Source organism: Thermobia domestica, chromosome 5 (assembly GCF_964235325.1).
Source record: "Thermobia domestica chromosome 5, izTheDome1.hap1.1, whole genome shotgun sequence".
NCBI lineage: Eukaryota > Metazoa > Arthropoda > Insecta > Zygentoma > Lepismatidae > Thermobia > Thermobia domestica.
Genome location: NC_137458.1, coordinates 160,123,051 through 160,144,047, shown reverse-complemented (window position 1 = coordinate 160,144,047; position 20,997 = coordinate 160,123,051). Strand labels below are relative to the sequence as shown.

Here is a 20,997-nt window from a genome sequence, read left to right as displayed (position 1 = left end):
ATTCGTGTTATTTTCTACAGCGCTGGGAGAAGATGAAGTTTATACACTATTAATGTAAAATTTGGCACTCTGATTGAGAAATATCTGAATTTTTCGAATTTCTAAAGAAAATAAGAGAAAATTGCCGTTTAGCCCCCCCTTTTAGGGGTGTAAACACGAAAGTTCATTTTCCTTATGGGAGATTCAATGTTAAATTTTAGAAGCAGTTTTCTCCAATAATTATTCGTGAAGATTTTGGAGCTTATGAGTTGTATTTGTTACAAAATGCAAAAAGCACTCATTCACAAAGCTAGTAAAGCCGTCTCAAACATTATTTTGCGAAGGTCCCCCTTTTGGGGGGCAAGGGGCGTAAAAAGGTGGTGGGTGATATGTTACCAAAATCCCAAAATTTATTTTCGGAATGCCAGTAAGCGTCAGATTAATCACAAATGTCACATAATTAATGCTCCAATTTCCATACATGTAAGAGTGACTGATAATGGGGCTACAGCCCCCTTTAAAAATAAAAAAAAAAAAATCACCATACATATCCTTAGTAGGGACATACGAAAAGAAGGTATTTTTGTTAATTAATGTGAAATTTGGCGTCATTGTATCAAATGAGTATGCGTTTTTCAAATCTGGAATGTTATTTTGATAACGCACCGCCTTAGGGGGGCACAGGGGGCGAAGCACTCGATGATGGATCTTTATAAAAATTCAAAATTTTGTTCCGGAAATACCAGTAAGCGTCAGATTTTTCACCACTGTCACAGAATTAATATTCTAATGCTCGTTTGATATGCTAGTAACTTATATGGGGTTATAGCCCCTTTTCAAAAATAAAAAAAAATCACATAAATATCCTTAGTAGGGACATACGAGAAGAAGGCATTTAAAAAAAAAAAATTAATGTAAAATTAGGCGTTATTGTATCAAAAGAGTATGCGTTTTTCAAATCTGGAATGTTATTTTGATAATGCACCGCCTGAGAGGGGCACAGGGGGCGAAGCACTTGATGATGGATCTTTATAAAAATTCAAAATTTTGTTCCGGAAATGCCATTGAGCGTCAGATTTTTCACCACTGTCACAGAATTAATATTCTAATGCTCCTTTGATGTGCCTGTGACTTATATGGGGCTATAGCTCCCTTTCAAAAATAAAAAAAATCACCATAAATATTCTTAGTAGTGACATACGAGAAAAGGGTATTTTTTTTATTTAATGTAAAATTAGGTCTCATTGTATCAAAAGAGTATGCGTTTTTTGAATTTGGAATGTTATTTTGATAACGCACCGCCTTAGGGGAGCACAGGGGGCGAAACATAAAATGATGGATGTTTATAAAAATTCCAAATTTTATTCTGGAAGTGTGAGTGAGTATTAGATTAATGACAAATGACAGAATTAATATTCCGATGCTCTTTGCATGTGCCAGTGATTGATGTGGTGCTACAGCCACCTTCCACAAATCACCAAAAATCACGATAAATGTCCTTAACAGGGACATACCAGAAGAAGCTTTTTTTTCTATTGGTTGATTAATTTGGTGTTATTGTAATAAAAGTTATGTATTTTCCAAATCTGAAACGTTATTTTGGTAACAGGGGACAACGGGCGCGGTTGGTAATTTTTGGCTTTGGAGGGCACAAGTGCCGAAGTATAAAAATTCCAAATTTTACTTTGATAGTGCCAATGAGCATGAAATTAATTGCAAGGCGGACAAAATTAATGCTCCTATGCTATTTCCATGTATAATCCGCAGCAAAGAACCTGCAGCATGAGCATGTAAGTTTATTGTGAAACTACGACTAACAGCACAGGGAATCAACATAACGTCTAAGTGGCATGAATCACGCCAGGAGAAACCTCGGCGTCCTCCCCTGCACACTTATTTTGGAGCAGAAGACTTCGTCGTTTCACAATAAACAATATATGCTCATGTTGCAGGTTTTTTGGTGCGGACTGTACCAGTGACTGATATTAGGCTGTCCTTATACACAAGGACGTACTGGCAGAAGGTAAATATTTTTCACTATTAAATTGAAATTTGGCATTATTGTCGAAAAATGTTTGTTTAGAAAAAGAGCTAAAGCGACAATATGATAATGGTCATGTGTTGATCTCTTTTAGCGGCGTCAACTCAAAATTTGATTGTCCTAACTGAGTTTCAATGTAAAATTCGGAAAGGAGTTTGCTCTATATTTATACAAATGTTGCTGTAAATTAGCAGTTTTAGGTAGAAAATACGATACCATTCCTCTTCTTCCTCCCCTTTCATCTATGATGGTACATGCGTTTCTAGTTTTACTACGCCAAACCTCTGGGGAAGATAGGCAGTAAGAAAAATTCAAACTTTTTGTTATTTCCCGTGAGCGTCAAAATATTTGGAAATATACCAAAATTAATGCTTAGAAGCTACCTCCATGTGCCAGCGACCACTTTAGTGATTCAATTCCCCCTTCCCGGTCCCAAAATCATTTAAAGAAACACACCACTTTGTTTTATTATCTTCCATGCTTCTCTCTGGCCTATTCAGAATGCATGCTAAGAGATGTGTGTTTAAGAAGCACTGGAACACGTCCGAATCATTTGTTGGCGTTCCACTGTAAGCTGATTTTAAGCAATGTCAACAAACTTTTGTTTATAAAACACTCTCTAATTCCTGACTCAACTTCTTGTTCATGTGTGCTGACAACAGTTTCAGACATTTTCTTATCGCAATACACCAATGTTTTACGAGTTAACGTGTTGACAGTTCAATAGGATTTCGTGTCTGTAATCAACACCTGGGTTAGATTAACTCCTTCGGAAATGGACATTACATAGTAGGTGAATCTCGGGGATAGACTGGCTTAATCATTTGATAATTACGGTACTTGTCGTTTCCAGTATACTATATGAGTGCATTCATACTGTAGTGTCCTTCAATCATGCAGTCTTTAACTCAGGATCAGCGTGCTAATGCAATTGAATTGTACATTTTATCAGAAAAATCTGCAAGAGCATCAAGATCCCGTATAGTTAAAGAACTCGGATTAAAAGTACACGATATGCAAATTCACCGTTTGTACAAACAGTTCCGCAGCAATTGTTTTCACACTGCCCATCTTGCATCTAGAAAAAGTGTAGGAAGATCTCCAAGTGTATCTACAGAAGAAACAAAAAGACAGGTGTTGTTATCTGTTACTAGTTCACCGCGGAAATCCCTTGCTCGTCGAAGCTTAGGCTTAAATATTAAGAAAACTACGCTACAAAGAATTTTAAGAAACTTGAAGGTAAAACCATACAAGGTCCGAATGGTTTCTGAATTGTGTGCAAGTGATTATGGTGATCGTGTTTATTTCTGTAACTGGTTTATCGAGAAGTTAAATGAAAACCCTATGTTCTTATTTCAAGTGATGTTTTCCGATGAAGCAAAATTCTTCTTAAATGGTTCTGTGTCCTCATCACATGCAAGATATTGGTCATCGATACAGCTGAACGTGAGATCAGAAGTGTCAATGGACAAACGAGGAATAATGGTTTGGTGTGGTATAACTACGACTGAGGTGATAGGACCTTTCTTTTTTGATAAAAATGCAACAACGTCATCATACCAAAAGCTACTAAGAGAAAAAGTATTTGCTGAACTTGATCGTTTAAATTTAGATCAAAGTGATGAATTATAGTTTATACAAGATGGAGCGCCAGCGCATCGCTCAAATACGACTATAAATCTTTTAAAAGAGAAATTTGGGGAACGGATTATTTCTATGGGGTCAAGTGTCGAATGGCCACCAGGAAGTCCGGATCTTACACCATGCGATTTTTTCTTGCGAGAATTCCTAAAACAAATTGTCTACCAAAAATCATGTAACAGTGTAGAGGACTTGAAACAGAGGATTGTCCACAGTATAGAGATGATCACTCCAGATATGTTGGAGAAGGAGTTCACAGTTTCTTTAGTAAATCGCATTAATTTATGTCTTGCTCGTTCAGGAGGGCATGCCGAATAAGAGTAAGTTGATTTTATGGGTTTTACACTTAGGTTAATGATCTTTTTAAACAATTAGTGATAGTAGAACCAAAAAGAGTAGTTTTCAACAAATAATAATTTCAAACAGCTGATTCTTATTCCTCGGGAAACATTTGTTTCTATTACAACCGTGTGTCCGTGATGGAAAGTTGGATAATACGGTTATTGTGTAAGAAGTAAAGCAAACAATATTGAAACTTAAAGCTAGCTTTTAATTTTTAAGATTTTACTTTCCATTAAGTTTTTGTTCTTGCTACGTTTTCCATTGTCATTTTGTGTTCTATTTCGAGATGGTTCTGCTTAAGTGTGTAGAAAATACATAGGTGATTTGTGTGTGAAATTTTCTGCTATAAAAAGAGGCCTAATTGATTTTTAAAAATATAAAATTCTTTGATTATATTCCAGTGACACCATAACAACAAAGCTATATGCATAATCAGTTACACTGACAGAAGTTATTCATTTACAGTAATTTCCAGGTTTATTGTATATTTTTTTTGTTTTGCAATAATGACAACTTACATATTAATTATGACATATTTATTGTGATTTTTGGAAGAGGGCTGTAGCCCATATAAGTCACTGGGATATGCAAAGAGCATCGGAATATTAATTCTGTGACATTTGTGACTAATCTCACGCCCATTAGCATTTTCAAAATAAAATTTGGAATTTTCATAAAGATCCACAATCTTATGCTTCGCCCCCTTTGCCGCTAAAGGTGGTGCGTTATCAAAATTATACCGAACCCCCCCCCAAAAAAAACGCCAGTGCCAAATTTCACATTACTTGATTTAAAAATAGCTTCTTCCGGTGTGTCTCTGTTGATTATCGTGATTTGTGGAAGGGGGCTGTAGCCCCACATCAATCACTGGCACATGCAAGGAGCATCGGAATCTTAATTCTGTGTCATTTGTGATTAATCTGATACACATTCACACTTCCAGAATAAAATTTGGATTTTTTAAATAAAGATTCAAATACTTATGCTGCGCGCCCTGTGCCCTCCTAATCCAGTGTCACCAAAATAACATTCTATATTTCAAAAACGCGTACCTTTTTACTAAGATAACAAATTATTTTACATTAATTTGACAAGAAATAATGGTTTCTCGGATGTCCCTGCTAAAATATTTATGGCTAATTTTTTTTGTGATTTTTTGGAAGGGGGCTGTAGCCCCATATCAATCACTGGCACATGCAAGGAGCATTAGAATATTAATTCTGTGACAGTGGTGAAAAATCTGACGCTCACTGGCATTTCCGGAACAAAATTTTGAATTTTTATAAAGATCCATTATTGAGATCTTCGCCCCCTGTGCCCCCTAAGACGGTGCGTTATCAAAATAACATTCCAGATTTGAAAAACGCATACTCTTTTGATACAATGACGCCTAATTTTACATTAATTTAAAAAAAAAAACCTTCTTCTCGTATGTCCCTACTAAGGATATTTATGGTGATTTTTTTTTAATTTTTGAGAGGAACTACAGCCCCGTATAAGTCACTGGCACATGCGAGGAGCATTAGAATATTAATTCTGTGACAGTGGTGAAAAATCTGACGCTCACTGGCATTTCCGGAACAAAATTTTGAATTTTTATAAAGATCCATTATTGAGATCTTCGCCCCCTGTGCCCCCCTAAGGCAGTGCGTTATCAAAATAACATTCCAGATTTGAAAAACGCATACTCATTTAATACAATGACGCCGAATTTCACATTAATTAAAAAAATATCTTCTTCTCGTATGTCCCTACTAAGGATATTTATGGTGATTTTTTTTTTTATTTTTGAAAGGGGGCTGTAGCCCCATTATCAGTCACTCTTACTGGCATTCCGAAAATAAATTTTGAGATTTTGGTAACATATCACCCACCACCTTTTTACGCCCCTTGCCCCCTAATAGGGGGACCTTTGCAAAATAATGTTTGAGGCGGCTTTACTAGCTTTGTGAATGAGTGTTTTTGCATTTTGTAACAAATACAACTCATTTGCTCCAAAATCTTCACGAATAATTATTGGAGAAAACTGCTTCTAAAATTTAACATTGAATCTCCCATAAGGAAAATGAACTTTCGTGTTTACACCCCTAAAAGAGGGGCTAAACAGCATTTTTCTCTTATTTTCTTTAGAAATTCGAAAAATTCAGATATTTTTCAATAAGAGTGCCAAATTTTACATTAATAGTGTGAAAACTTCATCTTCTCCCAGCGCTGTAGAAAATAACACGAATTATGGAACAGTCTGTATATATATATATATATATTTGCCACTCTGGACCCCCCTGTTTTCACGCAGAGATCTGAAATCATCTGAAAAATACTAAGGGTGCACTGAACGAGTATGCAGAATAAAAATAGGCACAACAAAAAATATACTTTTTAAATTTATGACGTCATCACATCCATCCTATGTCTCGACGCAGAGAGGCGTGAAAGCATATCTAACGTGCTCTACAATGCCTTCAGTCCTGAAAAAACGAAGTAAAAAGCTTTATTGTACTTTTTTAATCAAATAATGAAGATTTTATCCTATCACCTAAAAATAGGTGATATAATTTAAAAGGTTAAGCGTTAAGGAAAAAGTACAGCAATGCTTATCAAAGTGACACTTTTTTTCCACAAAAGTTACTGATATTTGGCAAGGGCATATTTTTAAGGAAATTGTAACTAGCTTGCGGCACGAAATACATAAATTTTGCCTAAAGTTATTATAATAATAAAAAAAAAAATTTAAAAATTCGGAGAGGGGATAGGACACTTGTAAATACGCCCTATTATCTGGGAACATCTATATAGACGCGCACACAAAAGAATCTTCGTCTTAAATGTCGATGGTGATTTCCCCGTTGGAATAGTTAACGATTTACAACGGGATTTTCCCGAATTATCCTATGCATGACACTTGTTTTTATACTATGCTATACATACTATACATTTGAGTCTCGTCGTATTATGATTATCTTCCATAATCGAAATAACAAGACAGAAATGGGACTTTACTTATTTTCACTTTAAATTATTTCGGAATTTGATTTAAATCAACGATTTTTATTAAAAAAACCAAATGATTTAAATCTTGATTTAAATCAGACTGATTTAAATCAATCCACCCTGCATTTGATAGGTTAATATTTTGAGTTTAACGTCCCGTTCAGCAGCGAGGCTAGATGACACGTGGACCTACTGATTAACGGAGAATCCGAACCACATGAGCTCCCATTGTTAATATTTTGTCACCACACAAATGCTATCATGCAAACAGCAAGAAATAACAATCGGCTTTATTTATTTATTATTTCAGAACGACAGAATATATATTTATACAAATTACTTGTAAGAACTAAGCTAAGATCTGGTTCTGTAATATGAAACTGTGTATCTAAAATTTTGACTAACAGATTGACAGTATGCTTGGCACAGACGCGATGGTAGCGCCACAAGGGATTTTTAGGTCCAGTGCCGTTTAGGACCTGTGCCGCGAAATGATTTTTAGGTCTTGTGCCGTTTAGGACTAGTGTCGCGTCCCTATTGAAAGACATGTCTAATTATTTTAAGTGAGAAGTCTATATACGTAATTTCATATCTCTAACCTTCAGAGATTCTAAGACACGATCATCTTAAGTTAATAATTGCCACCCCTCTTTCCCTCATTCCTCGTCGAATTTCCAAAAATTCTTTTTTAGTGGGATCTTACATCATAAATCCTAATCCTATGCCCTGTCCAATTTCAAGTTTCTAGCTTAAGCGGTCTTCCCATGGATCAGTTCTTTTATATAGACACAGAATACCCTTTTCTCTTTCCATCTGGCCATTTTAAAATAATAACTGTCATTCTTGTTCTTACTCTTCCCGTCGAGTTTCCAAAATTCCTATGCTCTGTCCAAATTTCAAGCTTCTAGCTTAAGCGGTTTGGCCTGGTCGTTGATCAGTAAGAACTTCTTTTATATAGGAGCATATAAAAAGTAAAACAGATAGTATTTAGAAAACGATATTATACGAATTAATGATCATTTCAAGACCCTCCGTATAGTGTATAAACTTGGGTGCCCAACAACTATGACGTCAAAAACTGCCCATCCAAATTCGTGTTCAACAAGGAAACATTTGAAAACATATAGCCTCGCTGCTGAGAGGGGCGCTAAACTCAAAATCAAATATATTATTATTATACGCTCTTTGGTGTGGGAGACCCGGGTTCGATTCCCGGCGGGAGCTCATGTGGTTCGGGGCCTACGTTAAGCTGTAGGTTTACTTCTCATATAGTTTCGCTGTTGCTGAAAGGGACCCTAAACTCAAAATCTATTATTATTATTAAGTAGGGAATAGAAAAAAGGTTTGAGGGTACTAAATTTGGCGTCACATTTCATTTCCTCCCAGTTTTTTGTTACACCCAGGGCCGTAACTTGTGGGGGCATCAGGCAACTGTCCCCCCTCCCAGAGAAGCTCCCCGCCATTCGATGTGGGCCCATTTTAAGACAATTTTATTTTTTAATCCATATACGATACGAACATGAAATTATAAATGAAGCATCAAACAGTTTCACTACATTACATAAACAAAACAGCATACAAAAGGTAAATAAAACAAAAATGAGTCTAGGATCCATTTCAGTAATTAAAAAAAAAAAAAAAAAAAAAACTATTAGGCGCCCTAGAAATTATATGTATTAGTATGGTTTGAGATTTGTCAATATTGTCCCCTTAATTTGTCATACATGAAATGGGCCAAGAGGCGCAACTAATGGTCCCATAGTCCTTGCCGTGCGGGAGGGCCCACAGCTCCGGGGGTCCATAAAGAGTAAGAGAAAGATGGAAAGAGGGGGCCCAAGAATTAGAAAAACAACTTTTCTAGGGGACCCTAATACGCGTATTAATGCTTCCCCTCCCCCCCCAGAAAAAAATTCTAAGTTACGGCGCTGGTTATACCTATGGACTGTATGTTATCTTGGTGTATCAAAATCATTTTAGATAGCTTTTCACGACGATATCACAATTTTTCACTTAAACGTCTTAATAGCTCTCAACAGTATCACCGTTTGCTAGAGTCTATCTCACAAGAATGCCCTCAGCTTCATGAAACATTGGCCATCATTTTACCCCCGAACAATCTCTTATGAGTATTTTGCGAGTGGAGATGAGGTGTGTTCTCTAGTGCTTTCAAATCGGTGTTTTTCTGGTTCCAAGTAGTAGTGTTGTCAACGGCTAGAGCAGCTCGGCTCCCGGCTCAATCACCATCGAGCCGAACTGAGAAGTAAACCGAGCCAACAGCTCATCCAACCGTGCTGGCTCGAGCCCATGGTTCATTCCAACGAAGCCGGCTCGAGCCAATGGCTTACCTGGCCTGAGCCGAACCGAGCTGATGGCTCACCTGAGCCGAGCCGGTGGCTCATCTCAACCAATCCGGTTCTAGCCAATAGCTCACATAAGCTGTGCCGAACCGAGCCAGACTCATTCCAATCGACCTGACTCGAGCTGTTGGCTCAGCTGAACCGAGCCGGAGTTCAAGCTGAGCCGGAGCCAATTGACACCACTATTTCCAACTCGATAAAGTTTTAGCATAGCTATCGGGAAGAATTAATCAATTTAAGCAGTGTTTAGTAGTTTTCATCGGTTCAGGTGAGCAGGGCCATGGTTTTCTTGCCCCTTCTTTGGTTATGACCCAAAGTACTCTAAATCATACCCTTAACAACCAACTGAAAAAGGTTATAAATTTCTTTCTATCGCTTGTTGAAATCGAGGAAAGCCAGATCGCTAGAATAGACCCGAGAGGCACACGTAGAAGGCAAGTATATAGTATATCCACCTTTTGCCAACATTATTTTAGTATGAGCAGTGATCGGAAAGCTACTTTTCAAAAGTAGCTGCTCTACAACTACATTATAAAAATTGGAGCTCCAACAACTATCAGCTAGTTTTCCAGAAACGTATTCGCTACTTAAGCTCTTGTCACAAATACAGTTTACTTATCATCATCCATCATAATATATGTATGGCATCTACATGCGTAACTGAACTTAAATATTTGGTTAAAATATTACATAAAAGCTTTGTCTGTCAATCTGCATTTCACAGTAAAGTACGTATTTTGTGTGTTCTTTTTAATATATATATATATATATATATATATATATATATATATATATATATATATATATATATATATATATCGGATGTTTCAGATAAAAGTCCGGTGCTTATAAATCCGAAACGGCTGAGAATAAAAAGATGAAACAAAAACTGAGATAGGAAAATGTCATAGGGCGAATCACATGATGTTGTTGTGGTGACCCCCAGGGCCCTCCTTCAAGGGGGCCCAGGGTCCAACTTCAAATTTTCAAATAGAAACATATTGAATCATACCTCATTCAATAGTACTTGAAATACGAAATAACTTTTGTAGGAAACAATTTTCGATTTGGGGCACCGTTTTCAAAATGGCCGCAAAAGTCCTGTATCTGTTTGAAGGTGGGACCTGGGCTCCCTTCACGGAGTTTCCTGAGGGTCACCACAACACCACCACTTGATATGCTTTATCATCGTTTCTATCTCAGTTTTTGTTTCATCTCTCTATTCTCAGCCGTTTCTGATTTAGGCCTATAAGCACTGGACGTTTTATCTGATACAGGACCCACTTTTTGCGGCCATTTTGAAAACGGTGGCCAAAATCGAAAATTGTTTCCTACAAAATTTGTTTCGTTTTTCAAGTACTATTGAATGAGGTATGATTCAATGTGTGTTCCCATTTGAAAATTTGAAGTTGGCCCCTGGGCCCCCTTGAAGGAGGGCCCTGGGGGTCTCCACACCACCACCATATGATGTGCCCTATGACATTTTCCTATCTCAGTTTTTGTTTCATCTTTTTATTCTCAACCATTTCGGATTTAGAAGCACTGGACGTTTTATCTGATATAGGACCCACTTTTTGCGACTATTTAAAAACGGTGGCCCAAATCGAAAATTGTTTCCTACAAAAGTTGTTTCGTTTTTCAAGTACTATAGAATGAGGTATGATTCAATATATGTTTCTATTTGAAAATTTGAAGTTGGACCCTGGGCCCCCTTGAAGGAGGGGCCTGGGGGTCACCACAACAACACTATGTGATGCGCCCTATGACATTTTCCTATCTCAGTTTTTGTTTCATCTTTTTATTCTCAGCCGTTTCGGATTTATAAGCACTGGACGTTTTATCTGAAACACCCGATATATATATATATATATATATATATCTTATATATAAAAGAGAACGTACAAATCCTTTGTTAGCTCATCACGCTAATACGGCTGAACCAATTTCTTTCATTTTTGGGGGGTTATTAAGATTTGGACCCTAGATGGTTTTTATCATATCACTTTAATTTTCAATTACCAGTGTCTTGAGATAATTGACCATTCAAGTGTCCATAACGTACAAATCCTTTGTTAGCTCATCATAGCTAAATCTAACCGTATTTATATGCAACCCACATGACCGTGTCACTCGGCGGGTTAACATAAATGACAGGCGATATAATGTTAACATTTACTCCAATCTTCTATGGTTTTTATCATATCACTTGAAAGCGAAAAAGTAAAAATTATCTAAGTAACAAAGTTTATTGCGTTCCGGGGTGACCCCAGCGAAGCGGGGTGAACGCTGCTAGTATATATATATATATATATATATATATATATATATATATATATATATATATACCCTCCCCCAAAATGTATATGCTTTCGCTGATAGAATGGCATGTACGTCTATTTTAAGAGTCATTACTATCCTTTTGACCGATCGTCAATATGCAATTTATTTCAGAAAATTTTCTTGTAATATTATTGCAAAATAATTTGAGACAGAAGTCACAAAACAATTATATTTTCTCCCTATCATCACATAAAAATTTACTAAAAATTGTGAGGAAATGTTCGAGCTACAAAATATTTTTGCGTCCTGGAAAAGATTTATTTGTAGCTTTAGTGCAAAATTCGTTACAAACCATAAAAATATGCAGCTCAGCTACAGGCTACAAGTTTAGACTTGTGGTGCCGCTACAGCTAGAGCTATAAAATTTGTAGCTAGTTATTGAAACTTCGCTACAAATAGCGCGCTACTTCCGAACCGACTATGAGTTATATAAGTAACAACTATCATCTAGTATAACTTGTGTCATATAATGTATATAAGGAAAAGTTGATGACACAGTAACGCGTTACATTTTAAAAGTAACTTATCCAATAGATTGAACTCTAGACAAGATATTTCACATTTCTGTCAAATTATATTTCTATATCATCATTTTGCTTTTAATGTCTATATTAGATCTAATCAAAATTACCCTATATGTATTCAAAAATTTGGACTACCTTTCAGAAAATTCATTTCCGATAATTCATGAATTTTCAGGCTTACGCTGTGAAGCATGAGAGAACATCAGCATGTCGTTGTTGCCCAAATTGATACTCAAACACTTTTACTGATATCTCCAACAGAACAGCAGTGTGCATTAACAGTAAAGAAAATGTGAGTTAATTGTCACCTGAACATCTTTTATACGATGAAAATCCTGCGGTGCTGTATGGATGCGAAACATGGTGTTTTAAACAAAACCTGTGAAGTTTTATTTTCAATAATTAAAAAAACATCGTTCTTTTTAGTGTTTGTTCTTCAAATGTCCAATGAAAACCATGGTCCTACTCACCTGAATCGATGAAAGCTACTGAACACTGCGTACATCCATTAATTCTTCAAGATATTTAACAAGAAATGTATCGAGTTAGAAATTTACACCTGACTTCACAAGAACTTTGTTTTGTAACAATCCTCTTCACAGCCGAACCAAGAATTACTTGAAAAAGAGATCAGATACAAGAAGACTCACTAAGCCAGACATACAGTCACTTCCATAAAAGCGACAAACCGATCTAACCTCTAGCGACCAAATTCGGTCCATTTGAATGCGTTGAATGAAACGTATCGACCCTAATTGTGCATTTGGTGTAAATTGATCGGCTCGCGGCTTGTTCACCATAGAGCCGAACTCAAAGACCGCTCATATATCACGTCTATCGAGCCGATGGCGCAACTCAACCGAGCCGACTTGAGAGGATGGTTCATCTGAGCCGAGTCGAAAAGAGCGGATAGCTCATCGCAACCTAATTTGCTCTGTGGTGCGCATTACCGAGCATTTATTGGGTACCTCTACTAAAAGGATGTCACCTCAAAAATCCATCTAAATATGTGTCAATTGTTAAGGAACCGTGCAACTTCTTCTGTTACTGTGAGAATTTGAGTTGCAGATTTCTAAGAGGTCAAAGGTTCATTGTTAATGAACTTCGCTGCAGTGCTCCTTCAATAATACTGACCCATAAAACACAGATGTTATCCATGACAGTATTGCAAAATCAAAACCGTTGGTGTGCTATAGAAATTATAGGCATTTTGTATCAGAAGTTAAAACATCCTCTGATGAAGTCTTGAAGATACAAATGTGTGGCAGGGCATGAGGAAAATATTCACGAAACAGGTTCCCAAATCTCAATGCTGAACACAGTCGGCAGCGAGTTCAGTGTTTTTTCTAGGTGTACGTTTCCCCTCGAAATTGAAACATCGCCCTGCACAGGATCTAAGATATACTAAATAGTGTCCTACTATGGCCTCAACTCATTTTGATTTCTCTTCAGACAAGCTTTCCTATAGGAAAATGTGAGGGAGATCTCACTTTTGAGCACATCATTTATATTTTAAAAAGAAGATACAACCAGTTTTTTTTTTTTAAAATAGTAATTCAATGCATAGCTTACATCCACTACTTTGAACCTGAGACAAAACAGATTTGAAAACAGTTGAGAACACACCTTATCTCCTCTCGTAAAATACTCAGTGAGAGTGTTCGGGGTAAGGTGATGGCCAATGTCTTATGAAACTGAGTGCATTTTTGTGAGATATATTCTAGCAAGCGGTGATACTACTTGGGGCTATTAAGACATTTAAGTGAAGAAAATGTGAGACCATCGTGAAAACCTATCTAAAATGGTTCTGATACACCAAGACAACAATAACGTTCATACTGGGAAGAAATAAAATGTCTCACAGAATTTAGTACCCTCAAACCTTTTTTCTATTCCCTACTTACAATAATAATAATAATAATAATAATAATAATAATAATAATAATAATAATAATATTCTAGCGTTCTGGTAGTGATGAAGGAGGTATTAGATCTGATACTGATTTCCTAACACTAGATCTCCGAATTTATTTATAGGATTACGAAAATTTTATGGATCGATGCAAGCGATTTGCACTAAGTATTGGGACTCACATTGGGATATATAGAAAAGGTTCTACGCCTGTACATCTTATTTTTAGATAAATTAGAAAGTTGTCCATCACCTCCGTGTAATACATATGCATAAAAATGTACGGCAAGAATGACTGAAAAATTGCAATAAAAAGTAAATGAATCAAGTGGGATTCGAACCAGTTTGAAAAGTATTGCATCAATAAAAAAAATAGACTACTTAACATGCATGGCTATCGCAATAATTAGAGAACGCTCCTTAACTACCCTTGTTTTTATGACGATCTTTGTTTTTCGTCGAGAAATATATTGTGTTTTCTTTAAAAAACAAAGAAAAACGCTTGCTGCATTAATGCTAAGATATTATTTTGTACTAGAAGTATCGTTATAAGAAGTAACAAAAGAGGAACTGAGAATTTCAAACAGCAAACTGTATTCTGTGTTCATAGATCTTATTTCTTTTTTCATTCCTTTTCTTCCTCTCAGAATGCGTTGTTGCTAAACTTACAATTTTAAGGGACTTAGAAAATTTTACTTGCGCATTTATAAATTGAAGAAGTGTACAAAGGACGATGTCTCTTGGCACACTGACTAATTAAGGTCGGTGCTCTCTGTCTGTGCGTGCAGCCTTGCGCTGCCATCTGTTGGCGTGTTACAGAACTAGTCTCGAAACTTTTTGATAACACCTCAATAAATTACGTGCTTAATCAAGGTTGCTGAAGAAGTCGTTGAATTTTGGGTAGGCAGCAGACGAAATGTAAGTGGATAAGAAGTTTCTATGTCTTATTTCTGTTTCAGAATTGGTATCACAAACTTCCAAGATTATTTTCTGAAACAGATCCGTGGTTCATGAAAATTTTTATAACTGCTGCCACCCTAGAAAAGTATTCGGTTCCTACCTACGTAAGAATTTCTGATATCGTTTATTCCAGAAATTCGATTCATATGTCTTGTGGTATGAGAGAGTCATCCTAATACCATAACAGTGCCGCTGATTTGCAGACAATGATATTTTGAAATGTGAAATTAAAAATTTCCAGTCTGAAACATACTAGCTAAAACAATTAATATTATTTACAAGATTTATAACAATATGTCACGATCCTTTAAGTGGAATGAAAACTAGAGCAACTTTTAAAAAATCTTGAATTGTATTCATCACTGTCTCATGAAACCGACCTTCATTTTCATTTGTTCAATAGCAGTGGCAGAGCTGCCAACTGACAGAAATCAGCTTAAATTTCATACTCATTTCAACCTAACCTTGAAAATACTATCGCTTACCCTTTCAAGCAGGCAATATGCAATGGAAGGGAGCAAGCGCCCCTGTTGACGTCTATATTCCGCGTCAGAATCCATCGTACCATGTCAATATTATTAATGCCAACACACTTCTGGAGAAGATTGTAGCCTTCTTCATTATGCACCAAAAGTATGTTTTCATTCTGAAATTAAATGAAAGTAAAATTAAAAATATTTTAATGAGTTACCCTAAAACCTTAATTCACATATATATATACATACTAGAAAGAAAATAAATAACTAACTAATATTACTCGCCTATGTGGCAATACAAATATATTTTTAAGGAGTTTGGTTTACCAAAAACTTCTTTACACATTTACCATATCCGTCCGTACGCCCAGAAGACAAAAACTCGATAACTACTTGAAAAATCATCTCCAAATTTGGTCAGAATGTAGAGGATCGAAAATTAAAATATATTACATCTCCATCCTTAGGTCTCTACTAAACACACAAGTGGTTAAAATCCACAACTTCCAGTTTCAATATTGATCTACCACGACAAAAATGATAACGTAGTAAGAAGAGGCTTTTTGGATTCGATTTGGCGTTCTAAGAGTAACTATCATATTCTCTTTCTCAACTCTATTCAAACCGGAAGTGTGAGAAATCAACCGCTTTCGGTTTTTGGCTAGTGAGAAGCTGTTATCTACAATAAATTAAGGGATTTGAGCTACGGAATTATTCAACCTTTCTTTTAACATTTTTCCCAATTTCGCCTGGGACTCAACTTAAAGAACTTGTTTGCTTGAGAAGTTCGAGTAACTCGTAGGGTGATGCACCTACAGTTTCCAGGCGTTCAATGAAATTAATATCTTAATAAACAGGAACATTTTCTAATGCTTGAAAATAAAGTTTCAGAAAGCACAAAAATATTTTCTAAAAGGATGTCCAATACATATACAGGGTGTCCACACAATTTGGCGAAATCCCTGACTTTCCATGACGAAAGTTCCAGATTTCCCCGACCACTGAATAATTTAAAAATATAGAAAAAAGAAAAACCTCAGCCTCTACCCTCCCCATAGTTGGCCTTGTTTTCTCTCCGCTTCTGCTTCTTTATTTATTTATTTATTAATTTTTTTTAATCCAAAAGAATGTAAATTTACAAATATATGCATTAGACCGATATTGATTACATATTACACAAAATGTAAAGTTACAAACGACAGTGTGCAGTATAGAGAGTACTTAAAATATGAAAAAAAAATACACATTATATGTTTACACATTATAATACCAATTACACAGCATTACAATTTTGTTTATAGTAATAAACAGTTCATTCATGATTTTACTGATCACAAAGGAAAACATTATGTAACGCATACCTTTGCCGGTGCAGTTGTTAAATGCAACCCATTTAACAACTTTTTTTCATCCTTTCTCGCACAGTTTTCTTCTTATTGATCTGAATATCCTTCTTGTCTCTGCAGTTTAATTTTCTTTTCTTCCCCCAGCTCCTTTAGTTGTTCCTGAATCTTCCTTTCTCTCTCCTGCATTCATTTCTCTTTTCCTTTTTCAAATACACCTCATATTGTCTCATTGAACTTCTCACTAAATCTATCATACCTCTTGGAATTGTTAATCCTGACGATCCACCTATTCTCATCACAAAATCATATATGATCCGTTGAGCCACCCGAGGTTCTTCTTGTAAGTTCTCAAAAATGAGATTTTTGTTTATTGAAAAACCACTTTCAACAAATGCGTTTTCGTGAAAGAAGATAAAATACAGCTTCATAACAGACCATAAGTCAACGAAGTTCTTCTCACTTCCTAAGAGTAAGGAAAAAGAAACACCAAATCCAATACCATCTCCGTCCTTGGCTATGAAATCACTGAAGTGTTAATTAAATCCTTCAGTCTGAGCTTTCACTGTGAGCTGGAGAGACTGTTTCTTCGCGTTCTCAGCCACTTGTCCAGATATCCTCACGACACCATGCAATTTTTCTAGAACAGCGTCTACTCTTTTGAGCAAATATGCCAGGACGCAGTTAGATGTGTTTCTTGCAGAAAATTAGTTTCAACAACTATTTCAGAGAACACTGTCTCCCTCAATATTATCATTGGGAACACCACATTTTGCATCCAGTAATCCAGAAACAGTAAAGAAATCAACACTACTTCATAAATTCAATAATTGAACAGTGGACGTAAATCGATTTTTCCCTGACCAACCTGCCATTTCCCTGACACATTTTTACTTCCCTGACCTTTCCCTGACTTTTACTTATTTTCCAGAATGTGGACACCCTGATATATAACTACGAATTCAGAATATTAAAATGACTTATTTATTTATCATATTTCTGGACATACCGGCATCTATGGCTAAGGTTGTTACATACGAGGGATGAGCACGTTCCTCGCTGAGCACACTATCCAGTGAAAGTGGAACGAAGAAAGCAGCCTGGAATCTGTATATTAAATACCATCCTGGCATTTGCCTGGTGTAAATGACAAACTCAGAAAAAGCTTCACTCAGGATGGCTGGCCTAAAAAAGCTATTACACGTTTACGATGAAGTGTTTCCACCGGCGAACGAACCCAGGACTGCTCACACCAAAGGCGAGAGCGTTATTGATTACGCTACACTAATGAGGTCACATTAAAATTACTCATAACATCAAATTTATCCAAAAATATGTTAATGCCCTTAGAATATGCAATAACCTTTACAATATGTATTTGCATATATGCATACGTATCTAACAAACAAACAAACAAACAAACAAAAAAAATCCAGGCCCCAATTACCATTTTCTAAATGTACTATTTTCTTTAAACCTATAATCGACCATATTCATTTCATACCGCTCATGAGTGACAAAAAGGTGGTCCAATATGACACTCCCTAGCGTGCCAGGGATTGGTTAACCCTGTGCTTCACACCGGAAGATCACCTCTGCGTTCATAACATATCATGCTCTGTGTTTGGTGGACTAGTCGCTAAGTAATCTATTAAGCTCCTACCGCCAAACTACATAATCAATGCAGAACTGTACTGTATCCGAGGCAGTTGCAAGGAGTGCAGTATGCATTGCAACGGAGAAGCCAGCTTGGTTAGTCGCAAGTTTGTTCTGTACCTCCATCACAAGCAAGTCAACACATGGTAAAGACGATCAAGGATACTATTCAGCAATCTGGCTGGGAGATACTGTTATTCATCATATTCGTCGGACCCAGAGCCAGCATGTAACATGTACCTGAACAACCACCTCTGTAGAAAATCCTCCGACAATGAGGCAAACCTCCAGCCGCACTCACGGATTTCCTTAAGCCCAAGATCCCTGAGCTTCATCGCCAAGGCATTGTGCAGCTGCAACAAGATTGGCAAAGAGTGCTGAATGCTGATGGGAGTTTACTTCGAGATCTAACGCTGTATATCTGTCTGAATCTAACGTTCACGAACAGCAAGAACTTCTCCGATTGCCTTATATGCTATTTTTTCACGAAGGACAAAAACCGAAGGATGTTTAGTGGAACACTTCGTTAATACGGTGGCACATTTATAAAACTATAATGATATAACTTAATTTGTAATAAAGCAAGGTCCGTAGACCCTACTGTTCCGCGCTCTTACAGGTCCCTTCATAACTCGCTGTTTCTGCGTAGCCACTTTCTCCAGCTGTTGTGTGACGTCACCGCGGTGAAGCAGGGACAAATATCGTGGTAAGGCAATGTTCCACCGTAGCGATTTGCAAGGAAAACAACTTTTAAAAATGAATAAAAAGTAGACTACATACAGATACAATATGTACTCACTTTAGCATTGTGCAGCACTTGAAGAATAGTTTTGCATCCACTGTGTTAAGAACATCCCTCCTCCGAAGTTCCTGTGTTTTTTTATTTAAAAACGGAATTTTGAAGAATATCCTGGTCTTGTCAAATAGTTTCAACAAGGAAGTGTCTTTCTTAGGACATCAAATAGTTGGCCAAACACATCTTTTTTTTTTCCGATAGACAGTTTTTTTTTTTTTTTTTGTGAAATTTTCGAAATACTTCATTTTTTAATTGCTTACATCCATCCCGAGAGAAGGTGAAACGAGACCACCACATAGCCTCGTATTGCCGCAACAATTGCAACTATTTAGAATCCTGATACTTCAACTTTCGATATGATTTCAAAGAGCAACTTTTTACTCAGTTTTATCGAAATCATAATACACTGGCTGTTTCCACGCATTTGTCAAGCCTCGAATCCTTGTCACCTGAACATTTCTATACGATCTCAAAATTAAATAAACCTCTTGGTCATAGCACACGCGCCCCTTAACATTCACTTCATGAAATATAAGCAATGAAAATTTCTCCACATTATTTAAGCGGAGCGCTCCATCAAAATTTTTGGAACTGGAGTAAGAATACTGGAGAAAAATGTAATTTTTGCACACAACGTCGAGGTGTTGACTCATTGGGTACGGGGATTAGAACTTGTAACCGCAGATGATTGTATAATTTGTCACTGAGGCGCGTTGTGTTATGCACGAATGATTTCTTTATCAGTCCATCTTAGTTTTTCTTGTCATTTATTGGCATATTTACTTGGTACGGTATAAAACTTTTTTGTAATATACAGTATCACTACTCGGTTTTTAACTACTCTCCTGAAACGATCATGATATTATGTTTTAGAACTGACCTTTGAAATTAATTCTTTAATATATTTGCTTTCCAATTGTTTTAACTTCGTTTATAAATCTATTATTATGGCTTTGTACATACTGTCGGGCTTCAGTTTTTCGTGAGCTTCTTCGTGGCTAAGTGGTTGGCATAGGCGTCTCTGGCATGAGAGAGCCGGGTTCGATTCCCGGCGGGAGCTCATGTGGTTCGAATTCCACGTAAATCTGTAGGCCTGCGTTTCATATAGCCTCACTGCTGAAAGGGACGCTAAACTAAAGTCAAATCAGTTTTTCGTTCTCATCACGCAAAAAGGAAAGCTCTTCCTTTAGTTTATGCCCCTCGCTGTCCACAGAACAAGCAGAAGATAACACAGAGTTTTCTTTTTTTTTTGTTGTTGTTGTTGTTTAGGTTACAATAGTCACTTCATCCGAGTGCACCCCACTGTCTAATTTTTTTTTCTTTAAACACCTAGCTTCCGTACACTTATTTCTTTCATTATTTACATGAACATGGTTCACATATGACACTGGTAAGTTCAGTGAAGGCACAGGATCTCGTTTCAACTTTTTCTTGGGTGGAATATTTAGAAGCTCAGATTTTAAATCATGTTCATAATCTTCGGGAATAAAATGATAGGATCAGACGCGGGCGTTTTCAACTTTAAAGGTGTCTTTCCGACAGCATTTCTTTAGCCAAACTTTCCGCCGAGGATCCGAGGAAAATACGTGATAAATAACTTTGGAACCTTTAGTATTTCTACTATGATTGCGACAAGCAC

The 20,997-nt window shown here is 36.6% G+C and overlaps 1 protein-coding gene across 1 annotated transcript in view; it reads right to left on the bottom strand.

The window, feature by feature from the left end:
• The window catches only part of LOC145686209 (uncharacterized), a 64,530-nt gene that overhangs the window by 26,743 nt on the left and 16,790 nt on the right, over positions 1–20,997 (bottom strand). The window contains exon 3 of the mRNA XM_081759263.1: positions 15,573–15,733. Within this exon, the coding sequence (XP_081615389.1) occupies positions 15,573–15,733 (161 nt within the window). The remainder of the gene's footprint in view (positions 1–15,572; positions 15,734–20,997) is intronic.